The 22,182-nt window shown below is 42.3% G+C and overlaps 2 protein-coding genes across 4 annotated transcripts in view; one reads left to right on the forward strand and one right to left on the reverse strand.

Annotated features, from left to right (window-relative positions):
- Nucleotides 1-2,658, forward strand: part of SDCCAG8 (SHH signaling and ciliogenesis regulator SDCCAG8) — a 116,755-nt gene extending 114,097 nt beyond the window's left edge. Inside the window, exon 19 of the mRNA XM_080390474.1 lies at nucleotides 2,331-2,658. The gene's annotated coding sequence lies outside the window, so the exon portion shown is untranslated. The remainder of the gene's footprint in view (nucleotides 1-2,330) is intronic.
- The window catches only part of AKT3 (AKT serine/threonine kinase 3), a 186,601-nt gene continuing 166,072 nt past the window's right edge, over nucleotides 1,654-22,182 (reverse strand). For all 3 annotated transcript variants that reach the window (XM_080390477.1, XM_080390476.1, XM_080390478.1), the window contains exons 13-14: nucleotides 11,920-12,022; nucleotides 1,654-9,097 (exon numbers count right to left, since the gene is read on the reverse strand). In XM_080390477.1, coding sequence (XP_080246603.1) covers nucleotides 9,012-9,097; nucleotides 11,920-12,022 — 189 coding nt within the window. In that variant the 3' untranslated portion in view covers nucleotides 1,654-9,011. The remainder of the gene's footprint in view (nucleotides 9,098-11,919; nucleotides 12,023-22,182) is intronic.

Consider the following 22,182-nt stretch of genomic DNA (forward strand, 5'->3'; position numbering starts at 1 on the left):
TGCCTCTGCCAGGCATTGGTACCAGCCAGAGCCATTCCACAGACAGGTTGGTGTTGGTTTTTTGGTTCGGTTTGGGGTTTTTTTAAGCAGCTGAAAGCAAAGTCTTCATTACTGCTTGGATGGCGTTTAGTCAGAGGTGATGAGAATGAAACTGTGACAGGAGGGGATAAAGAGAGACTGCTGCTTGGTACCTGGCTGCCCTGGTGGGACACTTCAAGTGCTGCATCACCTAGTGTTTAGCTCTTCAGTCTGTGAATCTGCAGCCGTAGGAGGCCCGGACCGCTTGTGCGGTGTCTGGCCAGTGGGCAGAGCTGAGCGGAGCTCAGGAGCTAAACCTGGCCTCCCCGGTGCTGCACCTTGGGGTTTGCAGCTGTGCCGGGGCGGACTGAGGCACCTGCGCCACCCGAGCGCTTCCTCGCCGAGAGGCAGCTGGCGGCTCCTCTCCCCCCTCCACGCGTACAGCAGCCGCAGCCAAACCGCTCGGCGTGACGTGGTTCTGCTCCTACCCCAACGCCCAGCCCGCGCCCTCTGCATACCCCAGCACCCAGATAAAAGGGTGCCCCTGAGGGAGGCGGGGGTGTCGGCGGGGGCCTGGGCAGGCCGTGCCGTGCCGCAGGGGCTCACTGGGTCCCAGCGTGCCGCTGGGAGGAGCGGAAACTTCAAGACTGGTAAGAGCCGTGCGCTGGCACCAACCCAGTTACCTGGGCATGTGAAGTGACGGACGTGTGGCCATTTCGTTAAGGGACCTGCGCGTCTTAAACGACTGCTTTAGCATCCAGGCTGCTGTACAGGGGGCACACAGGGGCTCGGCCGGTGTCGGCGCGTTATTTTCGAAGCGGTTAAGGCCAGGCTGTGGTCAGGTGGAGAAACGCCCGCTTGAAGACGGTCAGCATCTCGCAGAGCGTTAACACTGGGTGGCAGGAGGCCCCCCAGGGCTTTGGGCTGGAAGTACTGGTACCTGACTGGTGTGCAAGCACACGGGCAGGGCAGTGGAATGCTTTCTGTGGCTGTAGGGGATGAGAAGAGGGAAAGCCTAGCTATTGAGTTAGAGGCATATATGACAGCGTGACAATTCCTGGGTAGGAAGGTTTGGAAGTTGGCAAAGGGGTGCCTGGAGAGGGGCGAGTCTCTGCCTCGGGGTGCAGCTGGGAACGCTCGCTTTGGTAGCGCAGGGGGCGAGCAGCGAGCCAAGGCGCGGGGCTACCGACTGGGCCACCATGGGCAGCTGCGCAGCAGGGGAGGGGGCTGCTCGGGGACATTGTGAGCCACCCACAACGGCACCTGCTGCCAGGAGGCTTCGGCGGGAGCTGGTTGTTTGCAGGGGTTTTGCCTTTTTCAAGCTTCTGCCCATGCACTAACCCCGGCCGTAACGCTGGGGCTTACAGCAGCAGGGTGGGTGTCCTCTGGCTGTCACTCACCCGCCACTGATGGAATTCAAGCCCCAGGGTGCTCGGTGGCTGTAGTTCATTTTTCCTCACCCTGGTTGCAGGCACAATTTTAGCCAGTTGGTGTTAGTGCGTGTATTTGGGGGGGGAAAAGTACCATGTTATTAATCCATTCTTTAGTGAACTGCAGCTTCATCAATTCTCCTTTTTTTCACTTTAATTGCCTTACCAACTAAGGGGGAAAAAACCCACCAAAACCCTTTAGTCCTCTAATGCAAAACCAGCCAAAGTATAAAGTTTATTTTTATTTCTGAGGTCATTTACATCTCTTAAATTCAAATTTTGGAACTCCAGCGGCTTCATTCTAGGTAGCTCCCCAGCTCCAATCGAGTTTGAGGTTTCGCTTGTAACTCAGCCCTGAAGTGCTACCGCGGAAGCAAAACCAACAGCTCCGCAAGAGCTTCGGCACTGCGCGTCACCCTTCCCACAGCGGGGGAAGTTTCCTACTGGCCCCCTGGGCGGCAGCGCCTCATGTCGCTGCAGCTGCCCACCCCGCGCATGGGCTGGCACCCACCTGCCACCTTCCTGGGAAGGAGAAGGGGCAGGACCTCAGACGTGCCCCAAAACAAGGGCTCAGCTATTTACTGCTAAGTACGAGCTGTGTCTAAAGCTCACGGAGATCCTGGGGTTTTTCCGAAATCAAATAGCTCCTGTTCTTGCTACCTGTAAGACTTGTGATTGCAGGGAGGCGAGGGCAGCAGGGCTGCGGGAAGTGCAGGCTTGGAGCGGCGCCTGTTTACACCGTGGTGCATTACCAGGCTGTAACCAGGTCTGCGTTTCTCTTCTGAGAACTCACCCACAGGCTGAAGTGACGCAAATGAGAACCAGCGGCCAGGCAATACAGGCTACTTACTTACCCGCCCGCCGCCTCCTTTTATCTTTCAGGTCTGCTCTGCACCTGGCCGAGGCTCACCCAGAGACAGCCCTGCAGCCACCAGGCACGCTGCTGGCCGATTTCAGCTGCTCTCTATTTGGTTTTAACTACAGACTCACCCATATCCCGCAGCCTTCCCAGCCTACCGCGCTTCCCAGGGGACAGCCCAGCCTTTTCTGAACAGACGAGGCTCGCGAGCCAGCTTTAACAGCTATTTTTTATAGCGTGGACTTAATTTGTAATTTGTACAATTCTTTATAAAATTTTAATCTATTTTTGTAATTGAACATAGCTGTCTTATTTACAGACTGGTACCAATAAACTTAATTAGGTTCTTGTTTTCCTAGTTCTGTCCTTCTGAACTCCAGGGAAGGCGTGTGCACAGGGAGGAGGGAGAAGGGGGCTGTTCCCAAGTCCCACGCAAGCACGCTGCGCTCCTGCTTCTAACATTCATTACCAGAATCTACCTGGGAACTTGATTTGTACAGGGCATTTGTCGCTTTTTATACCGAAGCGAGAGTCTCAACAACTACTCAGCCAGCAGAAAAGCATTACGAACAACGGAGAAGTATTCCATATAATGTGGAAGAATTTCCATGGGGCAGGTTTCCCTTCGTAAAACATTTCCCTGGCTAAAGCCTTTAAGGGAACCCTCGGTTCGTCCGGATCAGCCTTCAAGCGAGGTACCCAGCTCTCGGCACCGATGTGGCGATGCCGGATTTTTCCACTGGCAAAGATGTGGCAGTCTCACTGCTGGGCACCAGCTGAACCCGCCTTCAAAACTCACAACATGTGGAGGCCTGCTTGCTGGTTAACTGCACGCTTGTCTTTTTAAAAGTTACTTTCCAAATATGAGACTGTTTCTGAAAGAATTTATCTCAATCTTCTGCTAACTAGTGTAGGATAAACCAAGTACATAAGAAAAATAGTTTCTACACCTATTACCTTCAGTGTAGTTGTAGAATTGCACTAGTAAAGGGGGGGGGAAAGTGCAAAGAACAGGTCCCTGTTCATAAAGCTACCTCAGCCAGCACGAACGCATAAACCGTAACAAAAATGGGGGTAACACCACATGCGGTAAGTTACCGTTTGCGGTGGGACACAATCTTTCCTTCCCTTGTATTTGAAGAATTATTAGTGGTTCGGCCCCTAACATCAAAGTGGTTTTTCCTCCCTATTTCAATTTCCTGCCATATTAAACTGCCAAACACATCTGATTGCCTCCCTGAACTGCTTCACCAATCTGACGCTCATCAGGCTTGGAATGGCCTCAGGTCTGAGCAAGCCTGATGACAAAAAGTTCTCTCTACTCGAACTCTAGGTGTTTTCCGTAGAAACGAGGCTGACAATTTTTTAAGTGTCACTACTTTATAGAGGGTTACACAGGTAAGAATATACATTTATAAATGCAGGAATATGCAAACTTTTTTTTTTTAGATTTATTTTTTATTACTCCACAGCATAAATCTGTGTTTAAAATAGGAGAAAGTGCGTATAGGCTACGCGCGCAAAGGAACTCTGGCACCTCGTCCCAACACGTAGGCTTCACTGAGATCCAGGAGCTGCCGTGCCCCAGCCCAAGGCACAACTGGACCCTCAACCTTTCTGGCCCTGCCTCACCTGCCAGGTGGCTGCTGGTGGCCGCACACTGCTGCCTGCTAGCCACCCACCCCCCCGTACCGGCCTGACTTGACCAACACATCCTGGGCTGCCAGGATATGCAGCTGGAAGGAGGTTTTCATACTCATCCCAGGCGTCGGCACAACCCGTTACGGTGCTGGGAGCCTAGAAGGAATCAATTTCCCTGCAGCAGCTACTTTACTTCATAGCAATTAATTAGCCATTAGGCGCAGACAGCACCAGGTCTGCCAGTCTCATGGTTCTCCCCCTGCCCCCACTTCTACTTGGGCACAAAATGTTTCGTTTTACAAAGCTTACACGTGTCAGACCAGGCGATCAAATCCAGGCAATCCCACCTCCGCAGCCAGAGCGCAACCCCGCGCCGCAGGACGCAGCCTGCCCGGTCCTGCCGCTGCCGCATCCTGACCTCCCAGTACCGCCGCTCCAGCGGCCAGCCGCCTGCCCCTGCCAGAGGTGAGGGAAGCAAAAAGGAGAAAAGAGGAAAGAACCTGAGACCTGGATGAGGCACCTCTATTCCAGGGCAGCATTCGCAACCGAGCGCCAAGCTACAACCCGAGCGCCGCAGGGACACTCCGCCCTCCTGCCGGGCTGGCCCCAAGGGCCCTGCGCCAGCCTGCGGGCTTCAACAAGTCCCCCTCCGAGGTGCCCTGCAAATCCCACTTTCCGGCTGGTTCCTCTCCTCACCCTAACACGCTGTGCTATGGGATGTGAGGCTACACAAATTTCATCAGATGGCAAATCCGTTGTGGGTGTTCTGATAGGAACGTAGCCCTGTGCAAGCGTTACTTCACAAGTGTAACCCAAATTTGCTTTTACAAGTGACATACACCTCGTAGAGTAAACATGAACCACCTGTGTGGAAACAGCCTCGGTCCAAAGCACAGATACATCTTGCTTAGTCATAAAAACTTTTTTTTTTTTTAACAATACTGTAACTTAGTAATTTACAAGCTGAAACTGATCACCCAGTATTTGAAATACGTCACAGCGAGTTACAGTTATCACTAGGACTTCTCACAGCAAATAAAACTTGTAACTAAACATGCACAGATCATTATATATACAGTGATAAAAAAATAACGATGTACATTTTCTTGTAAGAAGAAATTAAGTAAATTCTTTGTGCATTTCAGGATTGAAACATCTAACCTATATAAAATTACTTTAAAATATGAAGTAAATATTTAACCCAAAACTTGAGAAATCTTTTGTAATCTGCAATATAGCCTTCTCATTTCGGTTTTTCTTTCTCTGACACAGACCAACTTAGGAATTTTATCCCCTAAGATATTTAATAGTAATGTGCAGATATAAAAAAATACGTCCTTTGTGGCAAGCTTGAACATATATATATATATATATTTACAAACCTCCAGAACAAGTTAGCATTAAAAAACACAGAAGTAGCAGATTGACATAGTGCTTTATTTAAGCTGTCTGTACGAAGGAAAATAATGTGCATCCCTATCATATACGTGTAAAAATACTAAGGATGTACAGTGTACAAAAACAGTTTCTTGTAGTTATTTCACATCCTTGTGGGTCATATACTTAAGGAAATAAACAGTTTAAGTATGACCAACAGTAATACGGTTTCTTGGGTTCATAATCGTGTCTGCTTAATATCCTTAACCATATGACTAGATCTTGCATGGATCTAATGAAAGAACTAGCAAGGTCAAGAAATGTCACAAACTCTAAAGCTACAGGGAGGTAATTCAATTACCAATTTAGAGGTTTTTATTTAAATAAATACTTTACATTTCATGCTTGCCTGTAATGCACTACCAGGAGCAAGATAAGGAAATTCTACTGTAGACAGTACAAACAGTAGCAGCAAAGTGTGTACATTGAGGTGTAATATATAGACCCTGCAGTTAGTAAGGAAAGACCTTACTTTTGTACTCTAGGAGAAGCACATGGCCCCTGCAAGAACAGTCAGCTTTAAGAAGCCGCAAGTAAAGATGGAAGAAGAACGTAAAACAATACTGGAATAAATGTTCTTTAAGCAACAGGAATGTACTGGAAGATGGATTAGTGTGAAAAGCGAAGCCGTGTGCAAAACTGCCAAAATCCAAACAGAAATGACCTATTTCCTCCGAGATGGCTGCAGTACAAGAGGGCATAGTATGTCATGGAAGGCAGTACAAGCTGGACTCAGGTCTGAAACGTACTGTGCTCAAAAGGCTCGCCAAGGTAACCAGCCACCGCCTCCTGTCCAAATCCAACCACAACCGCGCACAGCAAAAGAAGAGCTTCAAAAGTTTCCCCGGGCACCGCTTGCCCATTTGTCTTTCACCCGTTTCTAACACTGGTAAGAGAGAGAACCCGCCAACCCCCGGCAGCACCAGCGGCCGCTGGCTCTCTCCGTAGCATAAACTTGATCAGTGATGTTTTGGAAGGCAGACAATACAAACGCAAAGTGAAGTCTTAGAAGGTTTTCAAATTATTCACTGACAAATATTTACCGCAAACCGCGTTCTAACTAGCTGCGCGATGGAGAGCTAACCACAGGGCTGCTTCTGCAGGCAAGGAACAGCTGGCCAGAGGTGCGGCACCCGTTGTCATTAGCTTGAGGTGCCTCATGTCAAGAAACTTATTGCTATTACAAGCTGAAAACATAGGGAAAAAACACAGGCATGTAACATGGAGTTTTGAGTCGCCATAGTTTTAGTCTCTAAGTACGAGGCCTTTGCAGAGAACTAATTAATGCCCATCTATCTATTAGGTACTCGGTTATTTCAGTCACTCACTCACTGTGTCAGTGTAGACACCTCCACACTACCAGTGCAGAACAGACCTGCAACGCGTTTGCTGTGCTCCTCTCTTGCCGTAGAGGGATAATCTCTACATGTGTTTAGTGTTACAAGGTGACAGCAGGAGATCCTACATAGTTAAATATACATCGTGATATATTTCTGACTGATTATCCATCCGTTACTAAAGATAAAACACGAAACACGAAAAATTGTCTAAATTAGTCTGCGTCTTTAGCTGCCTTGCTAAAATGCCCGTCTACCCCTTGGCCGTCCCAGCACGTGCACTGCCAGCAGTGGGCTTCATGCCGGGGCACTCGGCGTTCCACGTCAAGAGGCTGAGGCATCTGCGTAGGAACATCTCGCCTTTCAGACTCAGCTACTCATTCACACAATGCAACCAGTAACACTCTGCGATATCACAGTCTTCGTGGGAGCTAACAGGACCCGAACGCAGAGATACTTCCAATGATAATCCCATGGAGTCCGGGTTTTCAGGTGTCGTTAGCAAGGGCAGGTGCGCACTATCGCGGCACTGCGCTGTGTCCCGACTCCTAGCACCAAGGGGTTTATTATTAAGATTATCATTGCTGAAGATCAAAGCTAAAGTTTATGCACATGTGCTGTTAGATACAGATCTTCGGAAATGGAAAGATGTTTTCCTATCAGTGGAGCGTTTCTTGCGATGTTTTAAACTCAGTCAATCAGGTACCACAGTTACATGTAACGTGCTGGGGTTTGAGACTTTTGGTTGAGGGAAAACCTTCCTCGAGAACGGCTGATCCCAGAAATTTACTCTTTTACTTATTAAAATAAAGTGCTTTTCTTGTAATCACTGTGGTCTCATTGTTCAAATGCAATTCCTTCATACAGAACCGAAATTTTCTATTGTGCTGTCAGGCTCTTACATTACATTTATCCTCAATGGAGCACAAAGATGTAGCTTTTTTGTCTGTTTGTTTTTAACCCTTTGGCACATGAGGTTGGAATTCCTCACCTCTATTGCCAAACAATTAAAAAACAGTATTTCATTCACAAAAATCTGATTCTAAGCAGTATGTACAATTTCAGAGCCGTGTTAAAATTTCCACGTGGGAGAAAAGTGCATCATTCCCTTCAGCTTGTACAGTCCTTCCATATATTACAAAATTAACTGCTATAAGCCTGTTCTATCTAAGACGTAGCAGCATTTGCAAACATGACACATACAATCCTTATCTCTAAAAATAAATACTACCGCAGTATAACAAAAAAAAAAAAAAAAAAACAACCCACCAAACCAAAAAAAAAAAGGAAAAAAAAGAGAATATTCAGAGTGAAACACCTGGAGAAGAAGCTAATTCACAAACCCAAAATAAAAACGAGTAAGGCAAACACCTGTTTACCTTGGTGCACACATTTTGGTGAAAAGCAATACCATTATGCCTGTCTACATTCTTCAGCCATCAGAGGTGATGTATATCATGAAAGAAAAAGAAAAGCATGAGAAAGATGTTATCTGGTGCAAATTGTAAGACCCCTAAACAACTTCAACTGCTGCTTTTACGCCTTCATTTCTTGCATGTATAATGTTCGATTCTCCGTGATTGCACATGAACCTGGAAGTTCTAAGTGGCAGGCTGGGTGAGCCCAGCCCTTCTGCTTCTTCTGTAGTATCCAACAGTAATTAAAAAATAATATATATATATATTTATATATATCAACAGTTTAAGTCCTTCTCTCAAACGTTTCCCAAACAAATTCCAGCCAGATGTTAATGACAGAGACCTGCTTCAAGTAATGATATGCCTAACAAAAACCTTGCATATGTACATCACCACCCCTATGTTTCCTTGTTCTAACCAGCACAAACAGATGCAAGAAAATGTTATAGACTAGTCTTTTCAGACTAATTACAATTTTGATTCACCTTCTGGAAGAAGATAAGCTAGACCAACACGTTTTTTGTTTAGCCTCCACTGTGAGGGAAAATAGATGACCGCTTGCGCACAAGGTGTACAACGCCGAAGTCAAGTCATCTACCTTCAAAGAAACTGTTAGTAACTTCTTGACATTGCTGTTCTGCTGAGACTGTGGGCAGCAGCCACAGCAGGAGAGCGTAGTAGAGAAAAATCTCGTATTTCATGCAAAACCAAACTGGATTTTGGGTAGGTCTGGGAAAGACACTTGTTCAATTTGGAATGGTCTCTGAAGGTGCCCCTGCTATCTTAAGTAGGATCTAGTACTGGTGGTGATGTTCAGGAATCATTTTCAGTGAGAAACCTAAGATGACAGTGAAGCAGCAGAACAAAAAAGTTATTCTCGTCCACTTGCAGAGTAGGAAAACTGGGGGAAATGCGGCCGCCTCTCATTGTCCATGCAGTCCATACCATCCTCATCATCTGTATTAAGGGAGAAGTTCAAAATGTCATTATATTTGCAACAAAATGTTATTATTCACCTGATATGCAGTACATCTTTCAGGGCTCAATGCTGAAGTCAAAGGCTCAAGTTAAAGGGAGACTTGAGTCACATACGCTTACCCTCGTAGAGGAGAATGATGCTCCCATCCTTTCAGTAAGTCACCGCTTATTTCAGGGTGGTTTGGTTCGTTCGTTTCTTTATGACTATCACCTCAGAACTTCAGTCATTACTGCCCCTTCTAGGCTAATTAAAACACACCAGCACATCCAGCTCCTGGTAGCACAGAAGCCGACTGCTGATTGAACCAGCCAGTTCCCATGTCTCTTAAGGTGAGTTCAGGAAATTATAATCTTAGCATAGTTACATTTAAGTATTCCTCCATTTCTAACAGAGAGTTAGAAGGAAAACCAAAATGAACAGTTCATGCAGGTTCTATGTGTTTCAATTCTTACATATTATTTTTTTAGTAAACTATTTCTACAGTATTTACTGGGATCAGAGGAAACACGGACTAAGCCAAATTCATAAATATTTTTATTTACATAATTCCTGCAGTGCCAATGGAAACCAGGCACCAGATGTTGCCTAACTGATAATTTGGATCTACATTCTCACATGGATTTTTTTAACAGTGCTTATTATTAAAGACTCCTATTGAAACTGTTATTCTAATGATGTATTTACATGCAAACTTTCAGAATTACATATCGTTTGTACCTTTGTATATTCTACATATAAAAACTAGAGTTAATGGAGGTTTGGGCAATCGCTGTGATGAGGCTGCTTGACTTCAACAGTGCCTCTCAGTTCTGTAACTTCAAATACAATCTCCCTTTTACACTGTCAATTTAAATTAGGCTAATGTACAGAGCCTGTTTGTTTTGCTATCAGTTTAATTACTGTAGATACAAGATATAGTTTCAATATTCACTTAGCATGATTTCCAAAACTTTGATATTTAAATAACTGGCCTAAATGTTATAAAAACCATTTATGTAACTATAAAAGATCTTTAGCTCAGCAGAAACCTTTTGATACACAGTTACCGACCTTCCACCCCTAAAACCCATTTTAACCCCCTCACATCAGGCAGAGGTGATACCAAGTTGTAGATAACACGATTACTTGTAGATTTTACAAGATAAATAATTACAAATCATTTCCTGTGGCAATACCCAGAAAAGGCAAAAGCCCACGTGGTCCCTGAACCCCTGCAGTTTGCTGAAAGATCTACCTGGCACAACAGAAAATTCACCTTTGTCATGCTGGCGATGCTACTGACCACAGCCTCAGGCGAGGCAGCCCTGCCAGGTCTATGGGAGGGCTTTCCCACATCACAGCTGATCTCTGCCCTGCTGCTGGTCATCACCCCCCATATTATTATTCTTACGATTGGGGTGGGGTTGCAGCTCATGCTAAAGTTGCTGCAGCAGCCAGATGCTTACCAGAGGCCAAGATATGTACTTCAGGTAGGCAGGTTGTTTCCCTGCATTGGTACTGATCCCTTGCTCTGGATTTAATAATTTAAAGCTGAAGTCTTAGTAGCATAGAGATATTTTGTACTGCTTCAACCTTCGATGGATAAATAGCCATTCTCATTTCATATTTGGAGTTTCAAGAGATCAGGACTTTATGATACTGAATCACAGACTCCAAGGTAATCCAAATTTTAGCAAAATCTTTTCAAATTCTTATCATGATAGGTGGGAGAAGAAAGGGTGGGTTTTTTTCACAGCAGGAAGATTTAAAAGCCCTTAAATGACTGCGTTCAAACACTAAAAATGCAAAATCCAGAAAATACTCCAGATCTACATACCAACAGAAAACTGTAGCTAAACCTAGGAATCCTAAAACACCAAAAATGAGCTAGCTCTATGAAAGGGTAATCAACCTTAACTATGGCCTTTATTGTCTACCTTTGTGATCCTCCTTCCCCATCCTCCAATTAAAAAAAAATAAATAAATAAACAAAAAGACCTCACTTAGAAAGAAAAATCATTCAAGAACTCAGCACCAAGATTTTAACTGCTCTGGCTTGGTAAATTAATCCAGACCTTCTTAAGCCCTGGCTGGGCTGATCAGATCATGATTCTTGTGTGTGTACCAGATGACAAAAAATAAAGACGACAAAAATAAAAACTGTGGCGAAATTACATTCACTCCAACAAAGAAACTCTGTGCAATGCCCAGTGCAGCAGTTACATCTATATTAATAACTTCTTTAAGAGCTCTGCTGAAGCACAGGACTCAATAGGAAATTTCATTTTCAAGTAATTGATATCTACACAAGAGACATGCACTTATCTCTGGCAGCTCTTCTCTCTCTTTTTTTTTTTTTTTTTTTTTCCTTTTGGTCTTCAAAGTATTTTAAAATACACCTAACTGACTAAACCTAGACAACATACTAGCAATATCCACATGCTTAAAGTAGGGTCCATGTTCCAAGTACTTTTTCTTGAACTGGGACCTTGACTGTCAACCAGCAAACATTTGAAGCTGGTGTTTTGTCTTATTTAAAAACAAAACAAAACAAAACAAACCCATAAAAGCCCAAACAAAACAAAAAACCACACCAAAAATGCCCCCAAACCCCAACCCAGAATGTTCTAATATTTTAAGTTTTGTAATTACTCCTTCTTTAAAAACACTGTCATTGAGAGTTACTCTTACACACTTCCATATGAACACTTTTATCAGTAACAGTGAGAATAGCTTTTCTGTTCAAACAGAAAAAACAACACAGTGCTTTATTATAAACTGATTATTTTTGAGTTATGCTTATGCATAATTTCTGACTTACATTTTTCAGGCGGCGTTATTGTAATAGTCTGAGCTGTGAATTCTTCATCAAAATACCTGGTGTCTGTCTCAGATGTCACTTGAGGTTTAAAAGGAGGTACAAGCTGAAAGGAACCAAGAAATAAAATGAATGACTATACCTGAAACCAGCTAAATTACTATCAGGAAAACACATAAGTTCTTCTTTTCCCCTACACCCCTGATCGAATGAGTAGGTCTGTGGAGAAGCAGACGAGTCTCTTAACTTCTATTAAGAGCTAGAAGCCTTTAGAGTCAATCCTAAAAAAAACTAGTTCCGAATCTAGCTACTAGCACAACACGGCTAAATTCCAGGTATCACTCTCACACAACTTGCAGATAAATTGAGCTGCATAAAGATAATTACCTAGAAACTCCTCAGACCATTCTTCTAATTACCCACATAGGCATCAGGCAAAGGTACCTCTAGGTACTTCACCACAACTGAGTGGTATCAACAGCTAAGGCCAAAAGGACTATACAGAAAGCATAGTAAGCACCATGGTTTTGGGGTTTTTTTTGCAGGGTTGAGGCCTCCATGTGAACTTACCTTGAGAAGAAATTATGTGAATGTGAAAATAAATGTTAGATTTGAAAAAAAGGCCAGTTGATCTTATATGAGTTGCTGGATCTAATCCTGCCTACTGCTTTCATGGTGCAGTGCAGGATTTCCCAGCAGCAGAACACCAGTGTTTGCTGACTTCCCTGCCCCTCTTTTGAACCAGCCATGCTATCCACCTTCTCTCCAGAATAACTGCCTATAGGCCAAAGATTTGAAGGCAGACATAGTCGGTACAGAGCATCATGCCACCAGTCCAAAACGCTACAGCAGGTTAGTACGTATGCTATTGGAAAAGGGGGGGCGGGGGAGCGACAATGTTTTGGGTTGTATCTTGGAGCCCTTTAGTGTTCTCACCTCATATGCAATTTAAAATACACACCCTGAAGATAGTGTATCGACCTCCGTTTCTATATACCACGTGACATTATGGTTCACTGCTATTATCAGAGCTTGCGTGTGGTTTTCCCAGGTATCATGAACACTAACACCAAACAATTAAATTTGTTCATTTACCCCACAGCAAAAGAAGCTGAACTGCTGTTAAATCCCCTCCCAATTTCAATGCACTCGGCACAATTTATGATACACAAGGTACACTGCAGAAACTCTTCTTTTTGACGTCATTTTTCACAGTAGTAAGATGTTTGTGATTTTGCTATGTTCAATGCAGAACTTGCTTTTGTTTGGTTTGGGGTTGGATTTTTTTGTTGGGGTTTTTTGGGTTTTGGGGGTTTTGATTTGTTTGGGTTTTGTTTTGTTTTGTTTTTTTTTTATAGCTTGGAAAGGTCTGCATGAGCTGGTGAATGTTAGAATCAGCTCTGGATCCCAGCACTAACCAAAGGACACTACACAATAGACAGACAGAGTCATCCAAAACCCCAAAGAGCTAGGCTGCCCTGTGAGGACTAGGCTGTGTAAGCGTGTATTGCTGCACAACCAGCCAAAGGAGCAAGGTTTTCAACAAGATACTCTTCACAGTAGATCTCTATCCAGAAAATTACCATGAATTTATTCCTTTACAGTTTAGGATGAGGCATAAAAGATTAAAATGTGGTAAAGCACCTAAAGAGGGCACTTAAACAGCGAGACAACAGCAAAAAAAGCTAAACAAAAGTACGCATAGGTGCATACACTCACGTAAAACCTCTCTCCATTTTTATATCACCATTACGAATGCACACGCAAACTCCCATTGTTTCCAAATCCAGGCTGAAAACGGCCACCCAGTTCTTTTCATGTTTTCCCTCTCACACAGGACATATTACAGTGACAGCTGGTAATGTGAAAGTCATGTTAGCTGGAGCAAGATACCTTCACTGTACTTTGCAATAAGAGAACCACCACAATGCTGGGTAGTTCTTTTGATGTAGGACCAGATTCTGCTGCCATCCCTCCCAGGATACACTTAAAAGTCCTTCAGCATCACCCTTCATTCAACAGTTTGACTCTTTTTCTCCCTGCAACAGTATGTTTGTTCTTTTTATTATATACTAGAGCTCTACTTTATCTGATCCAAATGTTCAGTAACAGTCCAAGCAACTGTTAAGCAAAAATAAATCTATCACTTGCATATACTTAAACAGTACAATAAATCTGATTAATACTTTTACAAAGTACATTCAGTTTTCCCTTACATTTTCCTGAACGGAAAACATACAAACAGCAGAGGGGTATTTGATGTAAAGGTTTTGGGGATTGTAGGATAAATGCTTAAGCAGCAAACAGAAGAATCTTCCAGGTATAAATCCAATTTCACCCATTGTTTAAAAATATTCTTTTTTATTGTACTTTTATGCACTTTTATGAACATTATTTCTGTATGCATCTGGGCCATCCAAATCAATTCCGCACTGTTAAAATATATTTCCAAAGTTGTATGTCCCTCCAGTAAAGCAACCACACAATTCCTAAGCACAGAGTTACTCCAGTGGAACATCCCATGTCACTGTTTTTCTCAGTTTTCTGTCTCAGTGAATACTCAAAAGTAAAAAAAAATAAAAATAAAAAAATTAAAAACCCAGAAAGATTACATGAAACCAAGTAATGTACTCTACTCAAGGCCAAGTGACCACCAATGCACATCCTTTTAAAAGACACTTTTACAGTTCTCTAGCAACTGAAGTAAACATCAGATAAACTCATGATGAAAAAAACCATTAGCTAATAGGTTTATAATAAATCTACTATTTCCCCAACTGGGATTGTTCTTCCAGATCAGAAACAGAAAAAGCCATTTCACAAGAATTAAAACTTTTCATATGAAAGACAAGCTTAAGAGAAATTTTCTTGTTTCTTGGGCCAAGGACAAGAAACAATGTCTTTCCAATGGCGCTACACACATCACCAGAAGAACAAACCACTCTTGCTATGAAGTAAACCAGAGACCTTTCATGCTACGACTACTATGTGAAGAGAAGGAGAAAACACTGCAGTCTTCAACAACTGTGATTTAGGTCAAAGTAGTTAATGAAAAACAAAAAGGAGGGTAGGGTAAGATCATAATAGATAGCAATGCATGGATCTGCATCCAGAGAGGAAAAAGATAATGCATTAGTTGACAAGTTTCTTCCTTCATAAACTTACTGGCTAATTCCTGGTTTAATCAGGGCTTTTTTCCCACCCCCTTTTTATTTGTCCACTGAAATGAACAGGCCTCACTATGACTTTAGATCATCCCCTTGTTCCTTCCATCTATCTGAACTACTAACGGTTAAGAAAAAATTTTGAAAACTGTATATTAGGAAAAGAAGCACAGTACTAAATAACTCATAAGGAACAAATAATTACAATAATAATTTCAATGAAAAGCACCATTAAAACAAAACACATCAATCACATGTGATGGGAGGAAGTTGGGGCTCCAATTCAATGCTCTGTAGCTAGGGTTAATAAAAGACTCTTTATCAATAATATCCAGTAAGGCAGCTGATGAAATTTCCAGTTATGGCAAAAGTTTAGCTGTCTGGGGGAGTGAAACCAGCAAAACACACGGAACTCCAGGCTGTAACCAGAAGGGATGAACCTGATGCAAATTTATGCCACTAGTGCTTTAGGATTCATCCATCTTACAGTAGTACCTCTCATATCCTGGACATTAAAGGCAGTTGGAAACTTCAGTGACTGCAAAAACAAACCATGCAATCGTGTGGCTCTGCACAACAGCTTACGCTGGTATTTATACGAGCTATACCCTTGCATACGCCAGCCATCCCCTACAGCCTATGGAAAAGAGGAAACAGTAGCTGAGATTTAAGACGCACAGATACAACTCAACAGAGAGCAGCAGGAAGGTTTCTCAATTCTTTCCATACTCTTTGCCTCCTTCCCTCAATATCAATTTCCACTGGCACAGCTGTGAGGCCAGCCAGCCCTGGGGATCCTTTCAATCTGCTCTACCCCACCTACACCAAACCAACTGTGAATGGAGCCTTGTGGACATCCCACTCCAGACTCCTGATCTGCCACCAAAGGCACACCTCCCCCTCCGCCAAGTAAATTCTTCCTCTGACCTTCCTGTAATTGTTGGGATATTTGCAAGATACTCCCCCAGTTCTAATGGGAGAACCTCTAAAATAATTCTTGTCAAGAAATAAGGAACCGGCACACAGAGCTCGGGCATCACCTCCGGAAGCAAATGAAAGATGCAGTAAGAAATCCTTTCCCAACCACTTTTCAGACAACGCAGAAGCACAAAGTACGGTACAACCAGCACACACAAGCGTACGCAGAGGGACACAGTGCTTCAGCGTCACATTCAGAAGGCCGGGGACAGAACCAGTCACGACTGGTTTTGTAAGCTGTGTCACCAATGTGCCAGGCTACAGAAACTTGGTAATCATCTTTCTGGAGGGGTCTCGCCTTTGTTCAGATTTCTGTCAGATTTTATTTTAAAACACGAAGTAAAATCTCCACAAATTTCAGCTGTAATGAAACACCTAGGAAGACAAATAAGGCACAACTGCTGCAGAGAAAACGGCTTAGATTGACACGGAGCCTGAATAAGAACTGAGAAGCTTCTTCCTATGTCCCACAGGAGACTGAAGCTGAGGTTTAATGACAAAAAACCAACGACCCAACATTAACTACAGCTGTGACAATCACAACGTGAAGACGTCACTTTACAACCAGCGGCATTTCATGTTTGGTGCCACAAGGAAATGGCATCCAGCCAACCTCACCACAACTTCTCCCCACTTCTGACCTGAAAAGCCAGGAAGTCAGAGCGATGTGAGCAGTACGAGGCACACCCAGCAACCTGTGTCCAGGAGTGAGAGGAGCTTTTCTTAACCACAGCCCTTGTTTGTCTGCAAGAGAATCACACTCTTTGGTCCTGGCTGCCAAGCTCTAGTATGAGATGACTTTCCTCCTCGAGCAGTCTGTGCAAATTCAGGCAGAACGCGCTCGAACCAGACAGGAGACTGCACAGAACTACGGATCTTCGGCATTTATGTATTACACACACACATAGATATGTATGTGTGTGTACAAATAAAGAAATTAAAGTCTAAACTCAGTGTGAGTTAAGTGACTATAAGAGTTGATGTTCAAGACAAAAATCCAATTTCACATCCATCTGTCAAGCTGAATCTGCCCCAGTGATTTCCAAGGCTTGATGTTAGAAATGACAGCAGAAGCAATATCACATTCTTAGTGTCTTTATTATCTGCAGTGAATGGCATTTCTATTTGGCATCCATCGAGAGCAGCGTGTGAGAAACACCATGTTTTTTCCACAGATCAAGACCTGGGAAACCTGCCCCCCATCTCTCAGGGGAAGGAAAGGGGCAGGTACAGTACCTGACCGTTACAGCCACACAGAGATGAACAGACAGGCTCTGTACTACACCTTACTGAACAACTACACAAATACTTCGAGTAAGAGACAAAATATGTAACGTTATTTGCTCAAAAGATAATCTGACAGGAATAATTTGTCTTGCTGTTGTATAGGAAGTGGCTAAAACTACTTCAAAGTAACTGTGATGCATTCGATTTGCCAAATGAAAAACATGATGCTTAAGAACAGCACTCTGATCTTCCTTCTCCTTTTAAAGTGAATTTTCTTTCCAATGAAGTCAAAATTAACACTACCGTAAGAATCTCATCCACCAACAGACTGCAGCTGAATAGTACCCTGAGATAAGTGTGAAAGGAATAAGAGAAGCTATACACCACCCCCACTGAATTACACATTTACATAAATGATAGAAATAGATTATAATCTCAAAACTGCCAAACACACTAATTCTTTACCTATCATATAAATACCAAAAAAAGTGAGCACTGTTGTTCTTATTCAGGTTTTATTCATAAGAAATAACTATTTGAATCTTACTTATGGTTCAACTTCAGTATGACATTTCAAGTTGTCCAATTAAAAAAAAAAAATATCACTGCCACACCTCAATATATATGCTGCTTCTTTATTAATAAATTACAATGTATGAGATGGATTCTGCTTTTCTCACAGCTTATGTATTTTGAAAGTTTATTATGAAAGTTAAGTACACAACAGGTATTTCAATAACGCCTTGAACTGTCATCATGCTGTATTTCAGCAATTTCCATCTAGTTTATTATTCAAGTCTGACATATGTCAAAAACTGTGTCAAATGTTACCGTTCTTTCTGACTATGAAAGTTAATTAAGTATTGGTAAACAAGTGTTCATGATTTGATCTCCAGAAATCAAACTTTCATCTACACTAAACTTTCCTGAGAACCAAAGCTGCAAAGTTGTTATCTTCAAGAATCAAACAGAAGAGACAGATTAGCCAAATCAGAATGGTGGAAAAAAAAAAATGACACCGTGAGAAGAGAACGGGGTCATATCACTGAAATACACCTTTGTGTTTCATTACAAGCATGCTCAGCGGGAAGGGCTGAAAATATGTCCAACTCAAAAAACCCCAAAAGTACCTGGACTAACAAACTAGCTAACTTACTAAATGATAGTCCAAGTAAACAGTATTTGCACGACCTGAACATCATTAACTTACAAAATACCATAAAGTATTCTGAAAGGACTGTAGCAAAGCTTGTCTCAAAATTTTATATTTCTGTGATCTGTATCTGTTAATACATGTTCCTTCATTTGTACATCTTTTAAGCTCCCATCAAAACAAATGCTTACTGACCCTAAAAATCACGCAGAGATGCTAACAACACAAAACCTTAGTTCAGCCTTTCAACATTAGATCATCAACAACAGTATTTTAATTAAAAATATCTAAGTCCTGCGGCTGTGTGGTACTTAGTTGCCAGCTGGGGTTAAACCGTGACAAGTCCTTTAAAATACTGATTTTTCCTTCCCTAGCAATAATTTTTCTATCCTTTTTCTGATCCTAGCTCAGTTACCAAAGGAAATGGGAGCTGATGACATTATGCACTCTGTCAGTCTGCATGTCCTTCCCTAATAAATTTCAAATGGCTCCGCAATGGCACCATGATGGAGAAAAGGCCAGGCACATAGACACTTCCCACAGAACTACTTAATCTAGTTTACTGAATTGAAAAGAGACATCCCCCATCCATCCCGCCAAAACTAGATTTTCCACTGATGGAAAGACAGTAATTTGAGCTGAGGTTCAAGCTGTTCGGTAAGCATTCATGTAGGGACTGGTTCTTCCCCATCCCCGGACAAGAAGCGGGCAGCCTGCTGCCCAGCCAGCAGCCGCAGCATGGCCGGGAGCTGGAAATACCCCGTGGACACTGCTAGGGCACTGCGCCCAGTGGTCCTAGGCAGGGGGAGAAGAGCTGGGATTTCAGCATTGGAAAGACACACATGCTTCTGCAAGGGGGTTTGCCCACAGACAAACTCTGTTTTCCCAGTGATACAATGCTGACACAACAGACAGAGAGAAACCACAACCCCCAGGACTACAGCAACGAATTAAGTTTAAGAACCAGACACAATTATGTATATTTTCCTCCCTGTACATTCAAGCAGCCAGGGGAAGGAGTGGTAATCACCACTAGGGCTGCCCATATAGTTTAAAGTATTGCTGGAAACACAATAAAAAGATCAGACTGGTTAGTCATTTTCAGATCTTTTTAGTACTTTGCATAGCAACAACACAAAAGCAAGTAACGGGGGTCACTTCTACAGGATTTGTTGCACTGCAGATAACTGTACAAAAATAGTACGACTCAAATAGCAACAGCCTAAACCCAGATGTTGGTGTTTTCCTATTTCCCTTCTGCCCTTTCCCTTAAAATCTGATACACAAAAGTATTTAAACATGCATTTAAGATTATAGTCATATTGCAGATTTTGCCAGGCCTGAACCCAGAGCATCAATTGTGCAATTTTATCATCTGCTACTGTGTCTTAAGTAAACACAGGTAGTCAAAGCTGAAGGGTAAGGAACTGCTCCTTGGAGCGGTCAGACTTCATGCCGAAAGCCATCACCTCCACACCAAGGCAGGTGCCTTCGCAAGTGCTGCGCCTGCAGCAGTCACACCCCCCAGCTTTACCCACTGCCACTCGCCCCTACTCCCTTCCCAGTACTAACGAATAAATTTGTTAGCACTCCCTGATCTGCTTCAGGAACAGCTGAAGGTATTATCAGAAATCAGAAGATACACATATCTCAGCCCAAATTCCCATACGGTTTCCATCTTCTTTCATCCATGTTACATGCCAGAGGAAACCCAGTCTTCGCAAAAATGTCTGGATCTCCTTAGCTATGAGGCTACCTGAGTGCTCCAAGCTGCAAGCCTAAAGACATACCCAAATTCCTACCTTTAAATTAATGCCCATGTGGATTTTGTTTGGTGAAAGACCCCAGACAGAATATCTGACCACTTAAGATTATTTCTGCAACCAACCCAAAAAAATAAATATACTAAAACAATTCTTAAATGAGGAACAGAGAAATTTCAAAAAGCTTCCTGATTGTAGCTAAAAATAAAACAAATATTTTATTTACAAGTATATGGGCTTTTGAAGTCTTTGGAGTTTGCCAAACTATTCAATTTCTCATACTCAGGCACAGAGATAAAAACTCATCAGGGCTGAGATGATCACAGGAAGAACCTGGCACAGGCTGCTCTCTTTCATATGCCCTCATGGTTTTTCTGCCAAAAATAAATACATCTGGTCACAAATGCTAACTACTATACATTTTTCATTTAAAGGCAACAACCTTCTCTGCTCCAGTGTGCCATACAACATTTTATTATCGTTGTGTAGTACCAAATCAGTTTAACTAGTTAGCAGTATCAGAGAGCTAATAATTCCATTTGACCATTTGGATTCATTTGACCTGACAGAGCTACTGTTTGTTCCACAAAACTCTAAGTTTGCAGATACATAATTCTGTCTCTAACCACACCAGTGAAGTGATAACTGAGTAAGTACCGATGTACTTAATCTCTAGTGAAAATGATAAAATAAGTAGCACAGGAGCATAGCGTGCACATGCACAAAACTATCCCCCAGCAACGACTCAGAATACACATGATTTTTTGGTTTCCATTACTCTGAATGTGAACTTTAGTTCTTCTTTCATTTCTAACCGAAACACACTCTTGAAATGCAGCCAGAAAATGACAGTTTCATGGTGCATAAACCTCGAGCAAGAATACTGTGAAATATTTTTACTATGCAAATAATTATATCAACTATCAATTTTATCAAGTGACCCTACTGCTGAGGACTATACTGCTAATAATAAACAGCAACAGAAGCAAGCATAGAATAAATCTATTTGAAAATCAAATTTGTTTGATGCACATTCCTCCTGAGTTTAGAATACTAAACCCTCTAAAAATATTCATATAAGTGTTCTAATAAACATACTCAGCGAAAGTTCATTAACCTTATGATTATGTTTGAAGTTTGCATTTCAGAGCACAGTCTTACACTCTGCATGCTTCACAACTGATAAGATTGTGTGTGCAGAAGGAACAACTGGATATTTTAACCAACCAGACAAATGGCTTTGTAATAGGAACAAAACTATTTTTTAATTAAACAGAAAAACATACTGTCAAAAGTTATTTTTGTTGAGTTATTTTTCCATAAAGAACACACTGTGTGCCAATACCGCACAAAAGCAATTCCCGTGATCCTTGAAGTTAACTGTTCAACTGAGGAAATTAAGTTATTTTTTACTGGTAAATGTAGTTATTCAAAGCCACAGTCAACAGAGTAAACAAGAAATGACTACAATTTCCCCAGTTATAATACTCCAATAAGCCATACCCACCTCCATGAGCATAAAAGCAAAATACCTGAATTTCTATATTTTACATTTCTCTAAGTATGTTTGTATAAATTTTATATATATATATATACACACACACATACACACACCCCACTGCAAAACACCTCCTTTTATTTTAACAGCTCAGATTAAGATCTTGACTGAAAGAAATTTCCCATGTTGATTTGGCAAGACTTAAACAGATGCTTATAAATTAAGAGTATATTTTCTTAACTAAGTATGATGTTGAACACAGTCTGGAATAGAGACCTCTATTTCTAATGTAAAATAACTAAGAAATCTTTTTCAACAGAGAAAGAGTAATGTAACAGATTTTTGTTTCTCACCCACTCCTAGCACATTGCAATCCAACTGATTTTAGTGGGTTTTTCCAAACTCCAGAAAGGTCCTCAACTAGTATTTTTAGATTTTATCCTCAAAGTGCTTTCCTACAGAGTCCTTACATAACCAACCAGC

This window comes from Falco punctatus (genome assembly GCF_963210335.1).
Source record: "Falco punctatus genome assembly, chromosome: 5".
Lineage (NCBI taxonomy): Eukaryota > Metazoa > Chordata > Aves > Falconiformes > Falconidae > Falco > Falco punctatus.